Source organism: Macaca fascicularis, chromosome 12, assembly GCF_037993035.2.
Source record: "Macaca fascicularis isolate 582-1 chromosome 12, T2T-MFA8v1.1".
Taxonomy (NCBI): Eukaryota; Metazoa; Chordata; class Mammalia; order Primates; family Cercopithecidae; genus Macaca; species Macaca fascicularis.
This window is the reverse complement of record NC_088386.1, coordinates 3,263,626-3,287,000: the sequence shown is the minus strand read 5'-3', so window position 1 is coordinate 3,287,000 and position 23,375 is coordinate 3,263,626. Positions and strand designations below refer to the sequence as shown.

The 23,375-nt window shown below is 55.8% G+C and overlaps 1 protein-coding gene and 1 long non-coding RNA gene across 3 annotated transcripts in view; one reads left to right on the top strand and one right to left on the bottom strand.

Moving 5' to 3' along the window:
* LOC123568060 (uncharacterized) overlaps positions 1–3,808 on the top strand; it is a 37,861-nt gene extending 34,053 nt beyond the window's left edge. Inside the window, exon 3 of the long non-coding RNA XR_010579829.1 lies at positions 3,676–3,808. This is a non-coding gene — a long non-coding RNA (uncharacterized lncRNA). The remainder of the gene's footprint in view (positions 1–3,675) is intronic.
* Positions 3,809–9,658: 5,850 nt separating this feature from the next.
* Positions 9,659–23,375, bottom strand: part of HS6ST1 (heparan sulfate 6-O-sulfotransferase 1) — a 55,785-nt gene continuing 42,068 nt past the window's right edge. For both annotated transcript variants that reach the window (XM_005573053.4, XM_074008729.1), the window contains exon 2: positions 9,659–13,017. In XM_005573053.4, the coding sequence (XP_005573110.2) occupies positions 12,309–13,017 (709 nt within the window). In that variant the 3' untranslated portion in view covers positions 9,659–12,308. The remainder of the gene's footprint in view (positions 13,018–23,375) is intronic.

Sequence of the window (23,375 nt, the reverse complement as noted above, 5' to 3'; positions counted from 1 at the left end):
TTTTCAAGTGCTGAAAGAAAGGAATTGTCAACCCAAAATCTCATTACTACCCCTGCTCCCCAGATCTTTCAGGAATAAACCAAGACATTCTCAGATGAAGGAAAACCAGGAGAGGTGGTCATGAGCACACCTACCCTAAAAGAGTGGCTAAAGGAAAGTCTCTAAACAGAAAGGAAACAATAAAATAAGGAACCCCGAAACACCAGGAAGGAATAAAGAACATGGTAAGCAAAAATTTGGGTGACTACAATAGGCTTTTCTCTTCTTGAGTTTCCAAATTGTATCTGATGGTTGAAGCAAAAATTGTAACATTGATGTGGTTCTCAGTGTATGTAGAAGAAGTATTTATTAAGGTAATTATAAATGGTGGAGAAAAAAGGGAGGTAAGGTTTCTATACTGTATGCAAACTGGTAAAATGATGACACTAGTAGACTGTGATAAATTGTGTATACTTATGTAATAGTAGAGCAACCACTAAAAAAGCTGTATCTAGAGATACACTCAAAAACACTACAGATAAATGAAAATAGAATTCTAAAGAATTGTTCAGCCAAGCCACACCAAGGCAAGAAAAACAAAATAGAAAAATGAAAAAAGAGGACAAACAGAAAACAAAATATAAAATGTTAGACTTAAGCCCTACCTAACATATCAATAATTATATTACGTGTAAGCGGTATAAATATACCAATTAAAAGACAAAGGAAATGTGGATGAAAAAACATCCCTCAGTTCTGTGTTGCTTACAAGAAACTAACTTCAAATAAAACAGTATAAGCTGGCTGGGTGTGGTAGCTTACACCTGTAATCACCGCACTTTGGGAGGCTGAGGCAAGGAGGATTGTTTGAGGCCAGGAGTTTGAGACCAGCCTGGGCAACATGGTGAAACCCCATCTCTACAAAAAATGCAAAAATTAGCTAGGTGTAGCAGCATGTGCCTGTGGTCCCATGTACTTGGGAGGCTGAGGTGGGAGGATCACTTGAGCCCTGGAGGTAGAGGCTGCAGTGAGCTATGATTGTGCCACTGCACTCCAGCCTGGGTGAGGAAACAAGACCATGTCTCAAAAAGCAAAAAACTGGCCGGGCGCGGTGGCTCAAGCCTATAATCCCAGCACTTTGGGAGGCCGAGACGGGTGGATCACGAGGTCAGGAGATCGAGACCATCCTGGCTGACACGGTGAAACCCCGTCTCTACTAAAAAATACAAAAAACTAGCTGGGCGAGGTGGCGGGCGCTTGTAGTCCCAGCTACTTGGGAGGCTAAGGCAGGAGAATGGCATGAACCCGGGAGGCAGAGCTTGCAGTGAGCTGAGATCCGGCCACTGCACTCCAGCCTGGGCGGCAGAGCGAGACTCCGTCTCAAAAAAAAAAAAAAAAAAAAAAAAAAAAGCAAAAAACCAAACAAAACCAACCAAACAAAAAAACCAAAAACAGCAACAATAAAACAATATAGGCAAGTTGAGAGTAAAAGGATGAAAAAAGATATATCATGTAAAGATTAATCAAAAGAAAGCAGGAGTGACAATATTAATATCAGAAGGCAAACTTCAGAGCACAGACAATTACCAGAGATAGTGTGGGATAGTATATAATGCTAAACCGGTCAAAATCCACCAGGAAGGCATTGTAATTTTAAATGTTTATGCACCAGACAAGACAGTTATAAAATATGTGAAACAAAACTGAGAAAAGAGAAATAGATAAATCCACAATTATAGTTAGAATCTTTAATGTCCCTCTCTCAAAAATTGATAGAACAGCTAGACAGAAATTGGCAAGGATGTAGAAGAATTCAACAACAAACAGACTTAATTGGCATTTATAAAACAACAGCAGTATATACCTTCTTTTCAAGTGTCCATGGAACATATACCAAGACAGACCATATACTGGGTGATAAATCTCAACAAGTTTAAAAGAATTGAAATCATGCAGAGCATGTTCTCTGACCACAATGAAATAAAATAGAAATCAATAACAGAAAGATAACAGAAAAATCTCCCAATATTTGAGAACTAAACAATGTCGTTCTGAGTAATCCATGAGTTAAATAGGAAGGTTTAAAATGAAATTTAAAATTTAAATGAAATTTAAACATTGAACTAAGAATAAAAATGTAACAGTAAAATTTATAGAAGGCAGCTTAAGCAGTGTTGAGAGGCAAATGTACAGCAAGAAATGTTTCCATTAGAGAAGAGGAAAAGATTCAAATCAAGAATCTAAAGTCCCAGGTCAGGCCCGGTGGCTCATGCCTGTAATCCCAGCACTTTGGGAGGCCAAGGTGGGTGGATCACCTGAGGTCAGGGGTTCGAGACCAGCCTGGCCAACATAGCCAAACTTTCTCTCTACTAAAAATACAAAAAAAAAAAAAAAAAAAAAAAAAAAAAAAAAAAATTAGCTGGGCTTGGTAACGCACCTGTGATCCCAGCTACTTGGGAGGCTGAGGCATGAGAATTGCTTGAACCCAGGTAGTGGAGGTAGCAGTGAGCCGATATCATGCCACAGCACTCCAGCCTGGGGACAGACCAAGACTCCATCTGAAAAAAATAAAAAAATAAGAAATCCTGGGCAGTGATCTGATTGGTTCTGCTTGTGTCATGTGACCACAACACGGCCAATCCCTGTGGCTGGGAGGCAGGGCCCTTTCCCCCAAGGTGTCCGCCTCCACGTTGCTGGCTCAGTGGACTTCCCCTCACCCAGCAACGCTGTGTGTGGTAGGGCTGTGGCAGCCGGTCTTGGGGGCTCTTGTGAAAGGGGACAAAACAGATGTGTGGGGGAAGGTGGGCCCACCCTGGGGGAACCAGGACCAGTGTCACCATTGCTCTATGATTAATCCAGCAACACGATGTGCCACGGCTTAAAGCCCGTGTCCCTGGTCTCCCCTGCCTTCATGGCACCTGGCCACCCAGGAGGTGCCAACCAGCCTGGCCTCTGTCCATGTCCTGGGAGTGCTTGGACCTGGCTGTGGGTGCCAGATCCCTTTCTGTTTCGGGAGCGGGTAGCTTGAGGTAGCCCAGGCTTCTGTGCTGGCCTCACAGGCAGGCTTATTCAAATTATGACTTTATTTTGAGACACATAACCACACAGGAAAGTCCAAAGAACAACGTGTATCCTTAGTACGTATTTATGTATTTATATTGTTAATATATACTATTGTTATATAAGATATATACATATTTATGATTCCAATATTTATACTTATTGATTAATAGATTTATAAATTTATAAATTTTTATAAATTTATAAAATCACTCAGAGGTGATGATTGCTGTCCTTATTTGTCTTATTTTCTAATGAAAATATGTAAACTGTTACAGATAAAGTTGATGTTCCCTTATTCCTCCAACCTGAGAAGTCCCCATTTTGCAATTTTGAGAAAATTCCTGTCACGAATTTAGTGTTTATCTTCCCTTCCATTTTGCATTTGCTTTTATTTCCAGCGATTTATGTTTTGAATGGGTAATTCAAACATAACGTCATTGTCTTCATCTTCTCTTTCCCTCCTTCCCTCCCTCCCTCCCTCTCTCCCTCCCTCCCTCCCTTCCTCCCTTCCTTCCTTCCTTCCTTCCTTTCTCTTTCTTTCTCTCTCTCTTTTCTTTTTCTCTTTTCTTTCTCCTCCCCCTCCCCTCCCCTCCCCTCCCGTTGCTTTCCCTTCCTTTCTTTTTTGTGAGACAGGGTCTCATTCTCTCGCCCAGGCTGGAATGAAGTGGCTCGATCTCGGCTCATGACAACCTCCAACTCCTCAGCTCAAGTGATCCTCCCGCCTCAGCTTCCCAAGTAGCTGGGATTACAGGCATGCATCACCTCTGCTGTCTAATTTTATTTTATTTTTTTGTAGAGACGAGGTCTTGCTATGTTGCCCAGCTTGGTCTGGAACTCTTGGCCTCAGCAATCCTCTCAAACCTCCCAAAGTGCAGGGATTATAGGTGTGGGCCACTCCATCCGGCCTCATTCACATGTTTCAAAAATCAAAAGGTACAAAAGGCAAAAGCTCCTTTCCCCTCTCTGGGCCTTTTAACACTTGCACATAAACGAAGCCAGGAACAGCAGCAGTGTCTTGCGTAGTTGGTGGAAAGAAGGTGTTATTACATGGGCTGCAGCCTCCAGCTGTGCTCTTTGTAGGAATTTGATCTTTAGTGGTTCAGTTGAGAGTGACAGAAACCCCAAGTGACACTGGCCTTAACAAGGTACACATTTCTTTCTTTCTTTCTTTCGTTTTTTCAGACAGAGTCTCACTCTCTTACCCAGGCTGGAGTGCAGTGGCATGATCTCAGTTAACTGCAACCTCTACCTCCCAAGTTCAAGCGATTCTCCTGCCTCAGCCTCCTGAGTAGCTGGGACTACAGGTGTGCACCACCACTCCCAGCTAATTTTTGTATTTTTAGTAGAGACGGGGTTTCACCATATTGGTCAGGCTGGTCTTGAACTCCTGACCTCAGGTGATCCACCTGCCTTGGCATCCCAAAATGCTGGGATTACAGATGTGAGCCACCGCACCTGGCCAGAACACACATTTCTATTTGACATGGATAAAGTCTTAAGGTAGGCATCCCACAGCTATTAGGGTGGTTCCACAATCATCAAGGACCTATCTTGTTGCTCGAGCACCCTCACCACATGGCATCTACTTCATGGTCCAACATGGCTGCTTGAGCTCCAGTCATCACATCCTCATTGTAGCCATTCAGTAGGAGAAAGGGAGGAAGTTACTTCTGTTTCAGGATTGTCTCCCAGAGCGGAAAGGAACATTTCCTCTTGCACACTGGTGGCCACAGGGTGTAGTGACAGCACAGGTCATTGTAAAGGGGGCTGGGAATTGTAGTCTTGATCCTGGCTGGCTGTGTCACCGCTGATACGTAGTGGTTCTACCGCTAAGAAAGGAGGGAAGAACGCCTACCAAGGCACAGCTAGCAGGCTCTGCCACCATGCCTGAGTTTCCGATATTCCAGGTTGAAAAACCCCCGCCTTCATGGAGTGCCCGCCGGAAAGGGACCGACTTCAGGCCGCTTCCCCAGCGGCACCTCTGGGTGAATCTCAGAAGCTGCAGCCAGGCTGCGCAGGGCCGCTTCCTAAGCAAGCGCATGAGTCACACAGGCGGCCTTTGTTAGCTCAGCCAGCTCTCCTGGAGTCCTCCTCCCGGAGCCGAGGGCCCCGTCCAGCTCTTCCTGCGCCCGAGGCAGAGGACGCAGTGCAGCAGTGAGCCCAGCCGCTCAGCCTCATGAACCACATTGCCTGGTGCTCCCCAGCCTGGGGCCCGGCCTTTGCGGCTTCTGGGCTGGGCGGGCACCGCGGGGAACAAAGAGGCGTTCCTGAGCCTGAGCCACGCGGCTCCAGGCCGACTCCCTGGAGTCTTGGAGAGGCTGGTCTTGAATGCCTGGCTTTTTGTTTGAGAAAGAAAAGTGTTTTCCAAAGTCCCCGGGCTTCCTCTTGCATAGAAATCACAGAGTTCCGAGGAGCCACAGTGTGTGGGGTGGGCGGACGGCGCAGTGAGGACGCCCTGTCGCAGGGGACAGTGAGAATGTGCGAGGGGTGGGGAAGTCTGGGGGCACAGGTGAAAGGGAAGACACCCCACCTCAGCCCTCCACGGCTGTGGCCTCTGCCGGGGCCAGGCGCTGGGAGGCGGGCGTGGCATCCACCTGGAATCCTGCGTGGGGCGTCTGGCAGGCCTGGCGGGGTGCAGTGCAGTAGACACGGCTGTGGGCGCTCAGACACGGCTGAGGTGCAAGGGGGACCTGGGGCTGAGGTGGGGGCTCAGAGCAGGGCATCAGAGGGGTCTCTGTGTCTCGCCGGAGCCAAGAGACTAGACTCTGAGTTCCGGCCGCCCTGGACACGCCTGCAGTGGAGCTGCTGAGGGCAGAGGCTGGCGGTCCTGGCGAGACCAATGACCCCTCTACAAGGCGGGGTGAGGGGGACCATGTGTGAATGTCCTGTCCCTGCTAGGGGGATGACTGACTGAACAGGATGTAGGTGGTTTTTTTTTTTTTTTTTTTTTTTTTGAGATGGAGTCTGGCTCTGTCATCCAGGCTGGAGTGCGGTGGCGCGATCTCGGCTCACTGCAAACTCCGCCTCCTGGGTTCACACCATTCTCCTGCCTCAGCCTCCCGAGTAGCTGGGACTACAGGTGCCCGTCACCACGCCCGGCTAAGTTTTTGTATTTTTAGTAGAGAATTCAGTAGTGAATTTTAGTAGTGAATTCAGACCCTCCTCTGGATCTGCCCCAGGAGCCCAGGTCCCACCTGAAGCCCGAGGCCCGGGGCTGAGCTGGGAGTGTTCGTGCAGACAGAGCTGGAGGCCAGTGAGAGGCAGCAGGGCTGGCAGGAGGGAGGCAGACAGGCGTCCTCTCAGTGTGGGGCTGGGAGCAGGATGGCAGGGCCAGGCAGGGTTGCGTGGTAAACTGTCATGGCCCTTTCGGGGAAAGAAAGAGGGGAGAGAGGGACAGTGCGTCCGTGTGCCCATAGGAGGGGCTGGGCCCACGTGGTTTTGCTTGGCACCTGCAAGGCAGTGGGTGGGGCCAGGATTCTGTGCGTTCAACAAGGCCCCCAGGTGGCTCATTTGTGGTCCATGTTTCGTCCGCCTTTGTGGGCAGGTGTAGGGCCAGGCCTGGCTCCCCCGATGCAGCCGGATCCTCAGCCGGATCCTCACGGCAGCCTTCCCTTATTTTTTATTTTTTTATTTTTTTATTTTTTTGAGATGAAGTCTGTTGCCTGGCTGGAGTGCAGTAGCATGATCTTGGCTCACTGCAACCTCTGCCTCCTGGGTTCAAGTGATTCTCCTGCCTCAGTCTCCCGAGTAGCTGGTATGACAGGCGCCCGCCACCACTCTTGGCTAATTTTTTATAGTTTTAGTAGAGATGGGGTTTTGCCATGTTGGCCAGGCTGGTCTCGAACTCCTGGCCTCAGGTGACCCGCCTGCCTAGGCTTCCCAAAGTGTTGAGATTACAGGCGTGAGCCACTGTGCCTGGCCCAGCTTTCCCATTTCACAGAGAAGGAAATGGAGGCACAGGAGCGAACAGCAGCCAGCGGTCCACTTGGAACCCAAGACCTGATCTGACAAAGCGACTCCTGCAGGTTTCTCTGCTGCTGCCGATACATGTCAGGGGAGCCAGACCCAGGCTCTCCCTGTAGGGGTGTCGTTTGAGCCCTGAGGTGAGGCCCTCCTAGGAAGGCGTTCTCATGTCATGAATACACTGTGTGCCCCCCGAATCCTCCTAGTCTGGAAGCTCCCCAAGTCCAGGTGTACACTCCCAGGAGAGGTCTTGGGGCTCCCACCTTTACGAGGGTGGCCTGAGGATGGGCTCCTCTCTGTGCCACAATGAAGGGGACCAGGGGCCCCAAGCCAGGCACCTGGGAGACCACACCTACATAGGGGTCGTGGGGGCCCAGCTTCCCCGAGGAAGAGAACCCAGCGCTGTGTGCAGAGGTGCCCCCAGCTGAGCAGGGTGTGAGGACTGATACTGGCCTGATGGCTTTGGCATGAAGCCCAAGGGGGAGCAGTGGGGAGCAGGCCCAGTAGGCCCGTCCAGGGATGGGGCCGTGGCTGGCCATGGCTGGAGCCTCTTGTGTGAAGACGGAACGCCGGGGCAGGAGGGATGAGGCATGTGGTGCTGGCCATGAGGCTGGGTGGTGGAGGCGCTGCCTTTGTCCAAACCCAGAGGCCCAGGAGCAAGGACAGATGTGGACTTCCCTGGCAGGATAGAAGGGGGTAGGGGACCTCGGAGAATCGGGTGAGCCTGACGCTCACGGGACTCTGTGGCAGTGGGCAGGAAGTGGGGATGAGGGCTGGGCAGGGGGCAGACCCGAGCCTCCTGGGTCTTTGGCTCAGGTGGACTTCATTTATTAATTTATTTTTGGAGATGGAGTCTCGCTCTGTTGCCCAGGCTGGAGTGCAGTGGCACGATCTCGGCTCACTGCAACCTCCGCCTCCTGGGTTCAAGCGATTCTCCTGCCTCAGCCTCTCCAGTAGCTAGGATTACAGGCGCCGCCACCACGCCTGGATGATTTTTTTATGTTTTTGGTAGAGACAGGGTTTTACCATGTTGGCCAGGCTGGTCTTGAACTCCTGACCTCAAGTGATCTGCCTGCCTCAGCCTCCCAGAGTGCTGGGTGTGAGCCACTGCGCCCAGCCTCCTTCTGGCGCATTCTGACTCCTGCCCTACTTGTGCCATGACCCTCCCAGAAACATCCTGGTGACCTTTGTCACTGGGATGGTGGCGAGTACAAGCCTTTACCCTCCTAGAAACACCACGGTGACCTTTGTCACTGGGATGGTGGCAGATACGAGCTGGCAGGTGACCATTATGGTTGGGTTTCCCCAGGGCCCCAGTGGGGAGGCTGGACTTCCCTCATCCAGGGAACAGAGCCAGAAGACACCTGGGCTGACAGAAGGTGCCTCGCCCGAGGGCCTTCCTGCCCAGTGTCACCAAATCTGACCACTGGGAAACTTGCATGTGCAGACCTTTTAAGACAACTGGCCCGTATTAGTCAAATAAGTCAGTCCTAAGAAAGATGGGAAAAAAGAAGGGGTGGCCGAGACTCTCTCCTCCATTCAAGGAGACAGGAGAGGCACACAGAGGATCGTGTGGTCCTGGGGCTACGAAATGCTCCGAAAACATCTCTAGGACAAGCGGAAGATCTGGATATTGGAAAATATTGTATTGTTAGAAAATTTGGGGGCTGGGATAACAGGGTTGAGTTTTGTGGCAGAACGTCCTTAGGAGACACGAGCTGATGGATTTAGAAGTGCGGTATTGTGATGATCACAATCTACTTTCAGATGTTTCAGACAGGCGTGCGCATGTGTGCGTGTATGAGAAAGTGTGGGCACAGGATAAAAGAAGGTGAAGAATTTAGGCTAAGAGCATGTGGGTGTCCATCAACTATTCCTCCACCCTCTTTGTCATTTGAAATCTTTCAAAATTTCAAAAGACAGGGAGGGAAGAGGTTAATGGGAATGTAACTCAGTGGCACCTGCCTCCCTCTCAGCTGGGTGTTCTTCCCAAATACTGTCACTGATGATGAATAAATGGTTACTCTTTATGGTGATGACAAAGTCCCATTTTTTCTTTCAGAATGCCTTATTTTATTTTGTATTTTATTTTTTTGAGACGGAGTCTCGCTCTGTCACCCAGGCTGGAGTGCAGTGGCCGGATCTCAGCTCACTGCAACCTCCGCCTCCCGGGTTCATGCCATTCTCCTGCCTCAGCCTCCCAAGTAGCTGGGACTACAGGCGCCCGCCACCTTGCCCGGCTAGTTTTTTTTTTTTTTTTTTGTATTTTTTAGTAGAGACGAGGTTTCACTGTGTTAGCCAGGTTCATGCCATTCTCCTGCCTCAGCCTCCCAAGTAGCTGGGACTACAGGCGCCCGCCACCTTGCCCGGCTAGGTTTTTTTTTTTTTTTTTTTGTATTTTTTAGTAGAGACGGGGTTTCACTGTGTTAGCCAGGATGGTCTCGATCTCCTGACCTTGTGGTCCGCCCGTCTCGGCCTCCCAAAGTGCTGGGATTACAGGCTTGAGCCACCGCGCCCGGCCTCAGAATGCCTTCATGTGACTGTCCTCACTGAGCCCCCTGCACCTGTGCCACGCACCCCGCCCTTGGGACTCGGTGTGAGACCCCCACTGGGAGGGGCAGCTATGCCGCAGAGACCACAGCACACCCACCACTCCTTGTCAGAGTTTATTTCATCGGCTAACATTCATTCTCGACCTAGACAAAAACAATTAGATGATTATGACTTGCTTTTCCATCATCAACTCATTTTTTTTTGTTATGAATAACCAAAACATTTCTTCTCAACACTTTTTTTTAAGAAGCTATAAATAAATAAAGCTTTAAACGATCCTGGGTTCAAGTTAAACAGTTCCAGTTCCCGAAAAGTTCACAGCCTTGTTTCGTGGGCAGTTCTGCTGTTCCTGGCTTCCCCCTCCAGGAAGGGACGTTTGCAGGCCTGGGGGTCCTGGTGACTAAGCTGTTAGCTCCACTGCCTGCCTGCTTCCGTCCTCGCAGCCCTGGGAGGGCCCTGGGGGACAGAGTTCTTACAATTTAGGAGATGCTGCTGGCCAAGGAACCGTTGACCCAAAGCAGGTGGCCTGAACGGGAAGTGCCAGGCTGGAGACTCGGGGGCTGAGGGCACTGCCAGTTGCCACCACCTCGGGACACCTCAGCCTGGCGCGGGCCCGAGACTGCTTTCCAAACGCAGCGGAGACTGAGACGAGACCCGTGCTTCCGTGTGAGTTGGGCTGCGGGGCGTAAGTTAACACATACTCCAATATGTACAAAACAACCTGCGCTCGGGCCTGTGCACCCAGGACGCCCGTGGCCAGGTGAGGCCACCTTGAGCCAGGCCTCTGGCTGGGTGTCCACCTCCTGCCAGCAGGCCAAGGTGCCCCATGTGGCTTGTGCAAGACCCCAGGCTCCCCGAACATGCTCCTCCCAGGAGTGCACCCACCCCAGTGTCGAGTGTCCGAGCAGATTCCCATTGACCCTGACCTCCCTTTGAAAGAACCACACCACTGCATCCCCTTGGCACTCACTTCCTTAGTGCGATGCATCCACCCAGGGAGGTGCCCCTGCGCCAGCACGCTGCCCACCCTACCCTGTTGACTGCCCTGTCCTTGGACCCCAAAGTAAAATGGGGCCAGCGTAGGAGGCCTGAGGGTGGGGCCGTATGCCACACCTCCAGGGGTAGCAGCCTCATCTGACCACACCTTCGCCTTCTTGTGCTGCAGAAGGCGCTTGCTCCCAAGCCCGTGGTGACTCACATCTCTACCCCACAGTGGGGCAGCTGCGGTGGCCGAGTGAAAGCTGGGGCAGGAGAAAGGGCCCCTGCCAACCCCAGCCAGGCGGCTTGCAGAGCCCACTGCCCCGCATCGGAGTCAGCCTGCGGCCTGAGCACACCCGTCTGCCCTCTGGGGGACCCAGGGCGCCTGCGGGGGCCCTCCTAGAGACACCAGCCTGGCCTCCTAGGGCATAAGGGGTGGGGATAGGGCACAGGGCACGTGCTTACAGCGGATATGCAACATGGCTTTTACTAGGGCCACTGCAGCCAGTGGGGAACCCTGTGGGGCTGCTGGGAACAGAGCTTGGCCAGCCTTTTGCCAGGGGGTGGGCAGCTCGGGGAAACGCAAGGAGAGCCAGGGTGGGGAGGGCTGAGTACCTGGTGTCAGGGAGGCCACCTACAGCTGTTTTGTCAAGGCTAGTTGAGAATCTGAACGCTCAAGTCCCCATTCCTGGCCATCCAGAGCCACTGTGGTCCGAGGGTATGGCTCCTGGGCAGGGGCTACGGTCCCACGCTCCAGCCCATGGAGGCCTGATGAACTTAATCCACACGCTGGTGGCAGCAGTGGTATTTGAGCTCTTGAGTACGTGTCTTGGTGATGGGGCTGGGGCAGCCTGCTAGCAAATCCCAGTGGGTCAGAAAGAACAGAGGCAGGGGAGTGCTCGGTCCCCAGCCCTTCCAGTCTGAGCCAGGTCTGCCTGGGTGGTCACCCCCAAAGGCCAGCCAGGGACTCAGGCACAAGTGGCAGCATCTCCGGTCAAAGCCTCCCCACTCCTGGGCTGCCAGTCGGCCCACGGAAGGCCGGCAATACAGCTTGGGCCCACTCCCCAAACCCCTCCTTGGTCTGAGGACTGTGGGAAGAGGGTGGGGCCTGAACATCAGCTTTGGCCTCCTGACCCAAAGCATGAAGCAGGACCATGGACCAGAGCGGAGTGGGCTTCCTGGGGGCTGGACTCGAGTCTTCTCTGCCTCACATGGGGTGGGCCCTGACCTTGAGGGAGCTACACATGGGTGAGCTGGGGGCTCCCCAGGCCTTGGGGCATCGGGGGCAGCCAGAAGGGGAGGGCCTATGGATGGCCTGGAGCTGGGGCAGTTGCCAGAAGCTGGTCTCACTCCTAGTAGCCTGGACAGAGGAGCTAAGAGCGAGTGCCGTGTGCATAGCTGGTGAGGGACACACTCCTGGCCTGGCAGGTCCACTTTCTGCTGTCCTTGTCTCTTGTGCAAACCTTCAGTTTTCGTGATAAATCCAAGGGGGCCAGGAGAGCAGGCACAACCCCTGCTCTGGAGGCCCTGCCCTGCCCATGGCATCCTCCGAGCATGCTTTCCTCTGACCCACTGGCTGCACCTGTCGGTTCCTCAAGCCCCCATCCCCGCCCAGCCCCACTATGTCCCTGTTCTGTTTATTTTCAGGACGCAGCTATCTCTGTGGAGCAGGTGTGGGACAGTCTCCCCGTGACAGTCTTGGGTGGACCTGTTGTCTGTCCTGTTTTACCCCCCACACCCCCCAAGAGGCCTCCCCGTGGCCACCACCGCCACTACCACTTCTCAATGATGTGGCTCATGTAGTCCTCGGTGGGCACGCGGCCCGGCTCGTCAGCGTCCTCCCGCGGCAGCGCCTCCTTGGCCCGGTGCAGCAGGCGCTCCTCGCGGCTCCTCAGGCGCTGCTCCCTGCGCTCCAGCTGCCGCTTGTACTGGTAGCGCTGCTGGAAGAGGTCCTTGGCGTAGTCATACAGCTGCATGTCCAGGTCGTTGAGCTCCTCGATGCGCCGGATGGTGTCCTCGTCCACCTCCACGCCGCCCGCCCGCGTGCTGTTGTACTGCATGAAGGGCCGGATGAACTTGAGGTTGAACGTCCGCTCGAACAGGTACTGCGTCTTGCGCTGGAACTCGGTCAGGCCGAAGAAGGCCATGCCCCGCAGATTCTTCTTGGCGCTCTCAAGCAGCAGCTGGGCCCGCTTGCCCTCGGGGATGAAGGACAGGTTGTAGCAGCCCACCAGGCTCAGGTCGGCCAGCATGCGCACCTGGCGGTTGTTGGCCAGGTTGTACGGGCAGTCCATGAACTCCTGCAGCGTGCAGCCCGACCAGTCCGTGCCCTCGTAGCAGGGCGGCAGCTCCTCGGGCGTGGGCGTGCGCCCGTCACACATGTGCAACGACGTCTTCCACGTGGCACCCCTCTGCACGTGCCGCCACTCACTCAGGTAGCGGGACACGGGGTCTCGTAGCAGGGTGATGTAGTAGAACTTCCTGCAAGGAGACGGGGAGAGGAGGTGAGGGCTGTGGCAGCATGAGGGGTGCTACCAGGGCTGCTTGGAGTCAAAGTCCCCACTGCAGGGGTCTGGGCTTCACCTCCGAGGCCAACCAACGCCTGCATTTAGCTCTCCAACAGCCGTTTCAAAACCCGGTATCAGAGATGCCAAGGAGCACGCCACGGTCACACGGCTCCCCAGGGTGACCACCACGGCGCCCTGCAGTGCCTGGCCTGGCTCCTCTGGAGGGACAACCTGACTTTTCCTGCTGGTGGGTAAAGCCGCCAATACCTCATCCAGGGAGGTCCCAGAGCCACAGCCGCCTGAGACCAGCAGTGTTCGCCAGCTGTTTACAGCCTGGGCACGGTGCCACCCAAGGAGCCACTCAGCAGGAGCAGAGGGTGGGGCAGGGGTCAGGGAGGGTCACCTCCAGTCCCAGTCCCAGGGTCCTGCCAAGGCCTGGTGGTTGGGCCCAGTGGACCATCCAGCCCAGGACCCCAGGGGAAGCCATGACTTACACAGTCTCCGACTCTACTTGGCGGGCTGTCCCCCAAGACGCCAGCGCTTTGCACAGTATGTACGGGTGCGTGCACAAGGGACAAACGACCCAAGGACGGCTCCACCTCCCACCGTCCCCTGCACGGCAGGAGCCCAGCGTGGAGCATGTCTTTGCCAGGCTCGCGATGACGCTGGGCTGGAGGCGTCAGGACACTGGACAGGTGGGTAAAATGTGGCGGGAGCTGCGGATGTGCCCAGTGTGTGTGTGTGGGGGGTCAGCCCTGGGGAGGCTGCAGTCATTCTTAGACGGTTCCTCCTCCTGGCTCCTGCCCGTGCCGGGGTGGGTGGGCGGGCCTCAGATCAAGGAGCACCAAGGCCGGGCAGACAGCCTAGGAGCCCACAGGGCCCCTCACTGCCCGGGGGAGCTGCTCCAGAAGGGCCATGACCCATCGTCAGGAACTCCCCATGGCAACACGGAAGTGTACCCACACTGCCCTCCTCCTCGTCTCACACTGCCCTCCTCCTCCCCTCACACTGCCCTCCTTCTCCCTCACACTGCCCTCCTCCTCCCCTCACACTACCCTCCTCCTCCCCTCACACTGCCCTCCTACTCCCCTCACACTGCCCTCCTCCTCCCTCACACTGCCCTCCTCCTCCCCTCACACTGCCCTCCTCCTCCCCTCACACTGCCCTCCTCCTCCCCTCACACTGCTTTCCTCCTCCCTCACACTGCCCTCCTCCTCCCTCACACTGCCCTCCTCCTCCCTCACACTGCCCTCCTCCTCCCTCACACTGCCCTCCTCCTCCCCTCACACTGCCCTCCTCCTCCCCTCACACTGCCCTCCTCCTCCCCTCACACTGCCCTACTCCTCCCCTCACACTGCCCTACTCCTCCCCTCACACGGCCCTCCTCCTCCCCTCACACTGCCCTCCTCCTCCCCTCACACTGCCCTCCTCCTCCCCTCACACTGCCCTCCTCCTCCCTCACACTGCCCTCCTCCTCCCCTCACACTGCCCTCCTCCTCCCCTCACACTGCCCTCCTCCTCCCTCACACTGCCCTCCTCCTCCCCTCACACTGCCCTCCTCCTCCCCTCACACTGCCCTACTCCTCCCCTCACACTGCCCTACTCCTCCCCTCACACGGCCCTCCTCCTCCCTCACACGGCCCTCCTCCTCCCCTCACACTGCCCTCCTCCTCCCCTCACACTGCCCTCCTCCTCCCCTCACACGGCCCTCCTCCTCCCTCACACTGCCCTCCTCCTCCCCTCACACTGCCCTACTCCTCCCCTCACACTGCCCTCCACCTCCCCTCACACTGCCCTCCACCTCCCCTCACACTGCCCTCCTCCTCCCTCACACTGCCCTCCTCCTCCCTCACACTGCCCTCCTCCTCCCCTCACACGGCCCTCCACCTCCCCTCACACTGCCCTCCACCTCCCCTCACACTGCCCTCCTCCTCCCCTCACACTGCCCTCCACCTCCCCTCACACTGCCCTCCACCTCCCCTCACACTGCCCTCCTCCTCCCCTCACACTGCCCTCCACCTCCCCTCACACTGCCCTCCACCTCCCTCACACTGCCCTCCTCCTCCTCACACTGCCCTCCTCCCCCCCTCACACTGCCCTCCACCTCCCTCACACTGCCCTACTCCTCCCTCACACTGCCCTACTCCTCCCCTCACACTGCCCTACTCCTCCCTCACACTGCCCTACTCCTCCCCTCACACTGCCCTACTCCTCCCCTCACACTGCCCTACTCCTCCCTCACACTGCCCTACTCCTCCCCTCACACTGCCCTACTCCTCCCTCACACTGCCCTACTCCTCCCCTCACACTGCCCTACTCCTCCCTCACACTCTCCTCCTCCTCCCCTCACACTGCCCTCCACCTCCCCTCACACTGCCCTCCTCCTCCCTCACACTGCCCTCCTCCTCCCTCACACTGCCCTCCTCCTCCCTCACACTGCCCTCCTCCTCCCTCACACTGCCCTCCTCCTCCCCTCACACTGCCCTCCTCCTCCCTCACACTGCCCTCCTCCTCCCCTCACACTGCCCTCCTCCTCCCCTCACACTGCCCTCCTCCTCCCCTCACACTGCCCTCCTCCTCCCTCACACTGCCCTCCTCCTCCCTCACACTGCCCTCCTCCTCCCCTCACACTGCCCTCCTCCTCCCCTCACACTGCCCTCCTCCTCCCTCACACTGCCCTCCTCCTCCCCTCACACTGCTCTGCTCCTCTCACACTGCCCTCCTCCTCCCCTCACACTGCCCTCCTCCTCCCTCACACTGCCCTCCTCCTCCCCTCACACTGCCCTCCTCCTCCCTGCCCTCCACCTCCCTCACACTGCCCTCCACCTCCCTCACACTGCCCTCCTTCTCCCCTCACACTGCCCTACTCCTCCCCTCACACTGCCCTACTCCTCCCCTCACACTGCCCTACTCCTCCCCTCACACTGCCCTCCTCCTCCCTCACACTGCCCTCCTCCCCTCACACTGCTCTGCTCCTTTCACACTGCTCTGCTCCTCTCACACTGCCCTGCTCCTCCCCTCACACTGCCCTCCTCCTCCCCTCACACTGCCCTCCTCCTTCCTCACACTGCCCTCCTCCTCCCCTCACACTGCCCTCCTCCTCCCCTCACACTGCCCTCCTCCTCCCCTCACACTGCCCTCCTCCTCCCCTCACACTGCCCTCCTCCTCCCTCACACTGCCCTCCTCTTCCCTCACACTGCCCTCCTCCTCCCTCACACTGCCCTCCTCTTCCCTCACACTGCCCTTCTCCTCCCTCACACTGCCCTCCTCCTCCCCTCACACTGCCCTCCTCCTCCCCTCACACTGCCCTCCTCCTCCCTCACACTGCCCTCCTCTTCCCTCACACTGCCCTACTCCTCCCTCACACTGCCCTCCTCCTCCCTCACACTGCCCTCCTCTTCCCTCACACTGCCCTTCTCCTCCCTCACACTGCCCTCCTCCTCCCTCACACTGCCCTTCTCCTCCCTCACACTGCCCTCCTCCTCCCTCACACTGCCCTCCTCTTCCCTCACACTGCCCTTCTCCTCCCTCACACTGCCCTCCTCCTCCCCTCACACTGCCCTCCTCCCCTCACACTGCTCTGCTCCTCTCACACTGCCCTCCTCCTCCCCTCACACTGCCCTCCTCCTCCCTCACACTGCCCTCCTCTTCCCTCACACTGCCCTCCTCCCCTCACACTGCCCTCCTCCTCCCTCACACTGCCCTCCTCCTCCCCTCACACTGCCCTCCTCTTCCCTCACACTGCCCTTCTCCTCCCTCACACTGCCCTCCTCCTCCCCTCACACTGCCCTCCTCCCCTCACACTGCTCTGCTCCTCTCACACTGCCCTCCTCCTCCCCTCACACTGCTCTGCTCCTCTCACACTGCCCTCCTCCTCCCTCACACTGCCCTCCTCCTCCCTCACACTGCCCTCCACCTCCCCTCACACTGCCCTCCTCCTCCCCTCACACTGCCCTCCTCCTCCCTCACACTGCTCTCCTCCTCCCTCACACTGCCCTGGGCAGGGGTGGGGATGGGGGGGCAGGGGGGGACCCCAGGGAACACAGGCCGCTGGCAGCTGCTCTGATCTGACCGCACACCTCCCTATGGGGAGGGAGGCACAGTGCCTGGCAAGTGGTGCGGTGCCACTGCAGGCCACCCCCGCCTGTGGGGACATGTCAGAAAGCCCCAGCGGGGGCAGCTCTGAAGCAGGCGGGGTGGCCAGTGATGGCTCCAGGGGCAGGCAGCAAAGCCAGCACTACTGCATGCAAACTGCTCAGGAAGGGACAGGCAGCTGTCACCCGCCCAGTGTTCTCTGTGGCCTGGCAGGCCCAGACCCTGCCCTTGAGGCGCTCCCAGCAGATGGGGTGGAGGGAGGACCCGGCAGGACTGAGCTGACAACCCCAGGGTCAGGCACCGCTGGTCTCCAGGGGGCAGACAAGCTGTGGTCAGCAGGGGCGAGAGCAGGCCTCAGCTTCCCTGCTCCAGGCTCCCACTTCACACGCCCCAAGGCACACCTGGCCCTCCCTGAGCACCCTGCACCCATCGCCTGCCTGGTACCACCCATCCGTGCTGATGGCAGCAGCTCCTGGGTACTCAGGGCCTCAAGGGCCAGAGGGTGGGACCTTCTTCAGGTAGCAGGTGAGACAAACGCTTTAGAACCAAAAATGACCGAGGGCCAGGGAGTAAGGGCCTGAGGCGGCCGGGGCAGGCTTCTGTCTCCCGCCTCGGGCTCACAAGGCCCTGACCGCTCAGAAGAGAGGCCATCCATGCCTTCCTAGCTGACCCTGTGTCCAGGAGGCATAGGCTGCATGGACTTCCGCCCCCCACCCTGTGGGGCCCTGACCAAACGGATGGAGACAGGGCAGCGTGAGGGGTTTCTTCTGAACACAGAAAACCAGTGTGATGCGCCAACCAACAGAGAGGCTTGCCCTCCCAGCCCCAGCCAATGACCCGGTGAGTGACGGCCACACGGACCCCTGAGGGCTTTCCCCCTCCGGGGAGGAACTTACTCCTCAGCTGCACACGGTCTGACCACACCGTGGGTCTTGGCAGCCAAGCTTGAGCAGCCGCCACTAGGGCACATGACCGCAAATGCCAGGTCAGCAGCAGAGTGCGGAGGAACTGAGGTGAAGCCGGCACCGTGGGAAGGGCCAGGACACGGTCTACACCAACCCCATACCCAGGTCCCCTGGCAGTTCAGGTGGTCCCTGGCCACTCGAACGCAGGAGCCTGGTGGTGAGGGCAGCAGGGGCCACAGCCACAGCTCCCTTCTCTGAGTCCCTTCTCCCTGGCAGCGACCTTTCTGAATGACAGCCTCCTCACCTCTGCGAAGCTTGGGGCCTCTGCCGGGGAGAGGCTGGAGCACCCACCTGCCACCCGCCCCGTGTGGCCTGCGGCCCTCCCCTCCCCAGCCCCGTCGTGGTCTGCAGGCAGGAGCACATAGATACACCACCCCGGTCTCTGCATGGGCCACGCCCTCCGTTGGAACGCCAGTGTGAGTGACCGCCGCTTGGTCAGACCTCTCTACCTTTAAGACCCAGCTCAAAAAGATAAGCGGTTGCCAGTGCAGGAGTGCAAGAAGAGCCCAGAGCACCCAGCGGGCACGTGTGGTGTACACAGTGGGCCGGCTCTAGTAGCCCCAGATGGCACACGACCTACTGACCATCGTGGGTTAGGGTGGCAGCCGGCTCAGTTATCGCGTGTCCGACGGTGGCATCCTCTCTACGGGACACAGCTGAGGGGAACAAAGGCCTCCCTGCAGGGGCAGTGTCTTGAGGGGACAGTGAGACCCCGGCACAACTGAAGCAGAACTGGGGGCCAGAGACAGGGAGGAGGAGAGGAGAGGGCTCGGTTTTCTGGGTCCAGCCATTGAAATGACTTAGGTTTTTCGTGTGCGAGCCACTTAGAGAAGCCGTGAGCAATTTACTCTTCGGTTTCTGAAAAAGCTGGGAGGGTGAGCTGCTTCCGACAGACACTCATTTGAAAGCCATCTAAGTCTGGGGCCTTCACAGCACTGGAGGTGACACTTTCTCCTTGACAACCCCAGGCCTGGCTCTCTCCTTTGCCAAGGACTTCTGTGCACAGAAGGCCCAGCAGGCACCAACAGGGGCAACGGTGGGGGCAAGGGGCACCTGAGCCAGCCGAAACTCTCATGGTCCCTAGAATGACCGAGCCTGTCAGCCTCACCTGTCCTTCCTGCGTCCATTTCCCAAATAACCCTCTGGACCAAGGCCTCCCGCTGCAGGGACAGCTGCTGGGGACCCACACCAGGGAGGCAGGTGTGTGCAAAGACACGCGTGTTCTCATTAGCAGTGCCGGTCCAGCGGCTCTGCATCTTGCAACAAAATGACGCAACGGGCACTGCGCCTGGGGGACCCTGAGGAGCTGACCGAGGCCCCCGTCCTAAGGCCCAGGGGCTTACACTGTCCCCACGGCTCCCTGTGCACCTTTCCCTGCTCAGAACATTGCCATGCCCTGGGTTCCCTGGCTCTGTCCCCCAGACACGGCCTGTGGTATAGACAAACGGCCACGCAGACTCTAGAAGTTGCCTGTGAGGCCAGTAGCCAAATGTGTCTGTTCCTGTCCCTTTCTGCAGATGTGACAGCTGAGCCAGGGACGGTGACCTGCCCTTGGCCACCATCTAGTTCCTACCTACCCCTGCCTAAACAGCATGGAAGCCCTACCTGGCACACCCTCCAGAGCCGGTGGCACTCTTTACGAGCCAGAGGCGTCCAGTCCCATGCCCACCACGCAGAGCCCTCCCCTCCCCTCTGCCTTGTCTCCTTCCCTCTGCCGAACGCTGCAGGCACTGCTGGCCACGGGCACGTCCTGGCTATCCACTGCCTCGGTGCCTCAGCTCCACCTCGCCCTGTCCCACCTCCCGTGCTCTGTCCTCTTTCCTCCACTGCATGCATTGCCAGATGCATCTGCTGTTTACTCTCCAGTCTGTCATCTGCCAAAATGTGGGGTGGAGGTGTCGAACAGAAGTGGGAAGAGGGCGGGGTGTGGTGAGGTGCACAGGACTCCCCAAATGGCCCACCCCGGATCTAGTCAGCTCTCTGACATGTGTTCTCTGGAGGTGCCAAGGGAGCGGCTCATGGCTCAGATGTTCGAGGAATGGTCTGCACACCAAGGTGGTTCCCAGCCCCTGCCCTCAGGTGCCCAGGCTCATCTAATCCCTGCCCTGCACCCCCTGCGGAAGGGTCTGTGCCCCAGACCAGTCTTCCCTGCAGTGACACCTGGGACCCCACAAAGCAGGGGGCTTTGTGCCTACCACTATCCAGCAGGGTCTATCCATCCAAGTGCTCCAAGTGCCTGCCAGCAAGGCTTCTGGAAAGAGGGAAGAGAAAAATAGAGGAGAGGAGATGATGAGAGCAATAACCAGAATTGGAGTCCATCATTCACTGAGACTGAAATGGCTTACCAAGTGCTGAGAAAATGAATGTGGGGACTGAACAGATGACTGAAAAGTTGACCCTTGAAGCATCTGAACAGAAAAAACAATACAAAAAGGGCATGCTTCTCCATGGCAATGCCGTATGTTAGAAACCAACGGAGCAAGGTCTTCAAAAGGCAGAGGGAAAATGACCAATGCGATCTCATACCCAGCCAAACTATCAATCAAGTGTGGGCAGTAGCGACGTCTTTAGACATACAAAGACTTAGGAAATTCACCTTCTGTGAATCTTATTTTAGGAAGATCCTGGAGTAGGTATCTCATTTAGCAAAAAAGGAAAAGAAACAAAACAAAACAAAAAAAAGCAAACTTGGGAGCCGGGAGCTCCAACCCGGGGGCGGTTCCAGGATGTCAGCAACACATCCCACTGGGCCTGACACGAGCAAGGGGACAGAAGCTCTAGGTAAAAAGGGGCAAAGGCCGGGCGCGGTGGCTCACCCCTGTAATCCCAGCACTTTGGGAGGCCGAGGTGGGTGGGTCACTTGAGGTCAGGAGTTCGAGACTAGCCTGGCCAATGTGGTAAAACCATGTCTCTACTAAAAATACAAAAATTAGCTGGGTGTGGTGGCACATGTCTGTGTTCCCAGCTACTTGGGAGGTTGAGGCAGGAGAATCACTTGAATGCAGTAGGCAGAGACTACAGTCGGCCGAGATCACACCTGGGTGACAGAGACTCAGTCTCAAAAAAAGGGGGTGGGGTGGGGGATGGACAGACGGCCTGACGCAACTGAGTAGTTGGTGGGAAAAAACGAACGGTAGGTGTGTGGCAGATTCTGGAATCATTTGGAAAAAATCCATGAAGATAGAAAATAAGTAAAAATACAAGGCAATCATGAATTCCAGGAAAAACAAAAAGCTACATAGAAAAGAAAATGAAGTATACTACTTGCCTCAGAGGTAAATGATGGTTTTGAAGGCATCATCATGGAAACGGTGATTACTGTAACAGTGAATACTGATTTAATAAAACGTGAGCTTTAACTGTATGTGGATGATCGGTGGGGTGAGGACAGACTGTGCGAGGGTGTAAGAACGCTTCACCATCTATCGAAACAAAGTAAACAGAATATCTAAGTCGGCCGGGGGCGGTGGCTCAAGCCTGTAATCCCAGCACTTTGGGAGGCCGAGATGGGCGGATCACGAGGTCAGGAGATCAAGACCATCCTGGCTAACACGGTGAAACCCCGTCTCTACTAAAAAGTACAAAAAACTAGCTAGGTGTGGTGGCGGCACCTGTAGTCCCAGCTACTCGGGAGGCTGAGGCAGGAGAATGGCGTGAACCCGGGAGGCGGAGCTTGCAGTGAGCCGAGATCGCGCCACTGCACTCCAGCCTGGGCGACAGAGCCAGACTCTGTCTCAAAAAAAAAAAAAAAAAAAAAAAAGAATATCTAAGTCAATAAATTAAGAAATGGCACTATACGTTATTTAGAAATATGAAGGTAAACACCAGAAGTATATTGAGAAACCTGCAAACGGTTCTCTGGAGCGGCTGGAAAGAGAAAGCAGATCTGCTGGTTTTCATCATAAGCCAACTGGAACTATCTGTTTTTAAGTACGTATATGAATTACTTAAAAAAATTAAAAGTAAAAGAAAATGAGGAAACTGACCAACAAAGCGTATGGAAAGAGGCTCCCGTGCGTCAGTTACCAAGGCAGTGGCACAGGAAGCCACAGGCAATACCAGGAGAGTGGTGGGAAGGCAAAGCCGGGCAGCGGCAAAGAGTAGGCACGAATACAGGGTGACCCTCCTGCCATCTGCTTGCGGATGTGAATGAGACAGTGAGAACAGCCATCTCCAAGTGTCTTCACTGGAAAGCAGAAGGTACATATACCCCAAGACGCAGCGAGTCCTCTCCCAGATGCACATCGCAGAGAAACCTTGCTGTGTACACAGGAGGTGTGGGGGAGGCTGCAGTGGCGTTCTGGTAACAGCTCCAAATGCCCACCACGGTGGTGTGCTCACCTCCACGGTGGCATACTCCACTCAGCAATAAAAATGAACAAACGGCAGCTACTCACAACACCATGGGAAACGTGACGAAGAAGGTTCTGCACATCAAGACTGGATTAGGATGGTAACGTGTATTTTGTCAAGTTCTCAAAAATAAATCCCCAGAAAACACTATTCAGGGAGAGAGAGATATATATATCTCAACATATATATTTTCAACATATATATGTGTTGAAATTATTGTTGAAATTATTATTATTATTGAGATAGTCTCGCTCTGTTGCCCAGGCTGGAGTGCAGTGGCGTGATCTGGGCTCACTGCAACCTCCGTCTCCTGGGTTCAAGCAATTCTCCTGCCTCAGCCTCCTGAGTAGCTGGGATTACAGGTGTGTGCTAATATTTTGGTATTTTTAGTAGAGATGGGATTTCGCCATGTTGCCCAGGCTGGTCTCGAACTCCTGACCTCAGGTGCTTAGCCTGCCTCGGCCTCCCAGAGTGTTGAGATGACAGGCGTGAGCCACTGAGCCTGGCCTGTTTTTTAAACAAGTGATGAGCTGAAACAGGAAAATTCAAATCAGAGGCTAGCCCTGGGGTGTGGGGCTGGGGTGGCACCAGGTGCTCACAGTGCCTTACGTGGTGCCGATCATGTTCTCGTGCCTCCGGTGAGCAGCTGGGGGTACAGGTGTTCACTGTGACCATTTATTTCCTATGTACATTATGAAGTTCTTTTGTATGTCCCAAACACTTCGTGTGAATCAAAGTTTAAAGAAAGGAAGAAAGACAAGAGTGAGACCCTAGAAGGCAGCCTGAGAGGCCCAGCTGGCCTTCCAGGTGAACCAGTCTTGTCAAGCCAGAGCCTCCATCCCCAGAGCTCCCCGCCCCGTCTCTACCCTTTGCTCTGCTTGCAACCCCCTGCTACCTCCATGCCCAGCAAATCCCAGG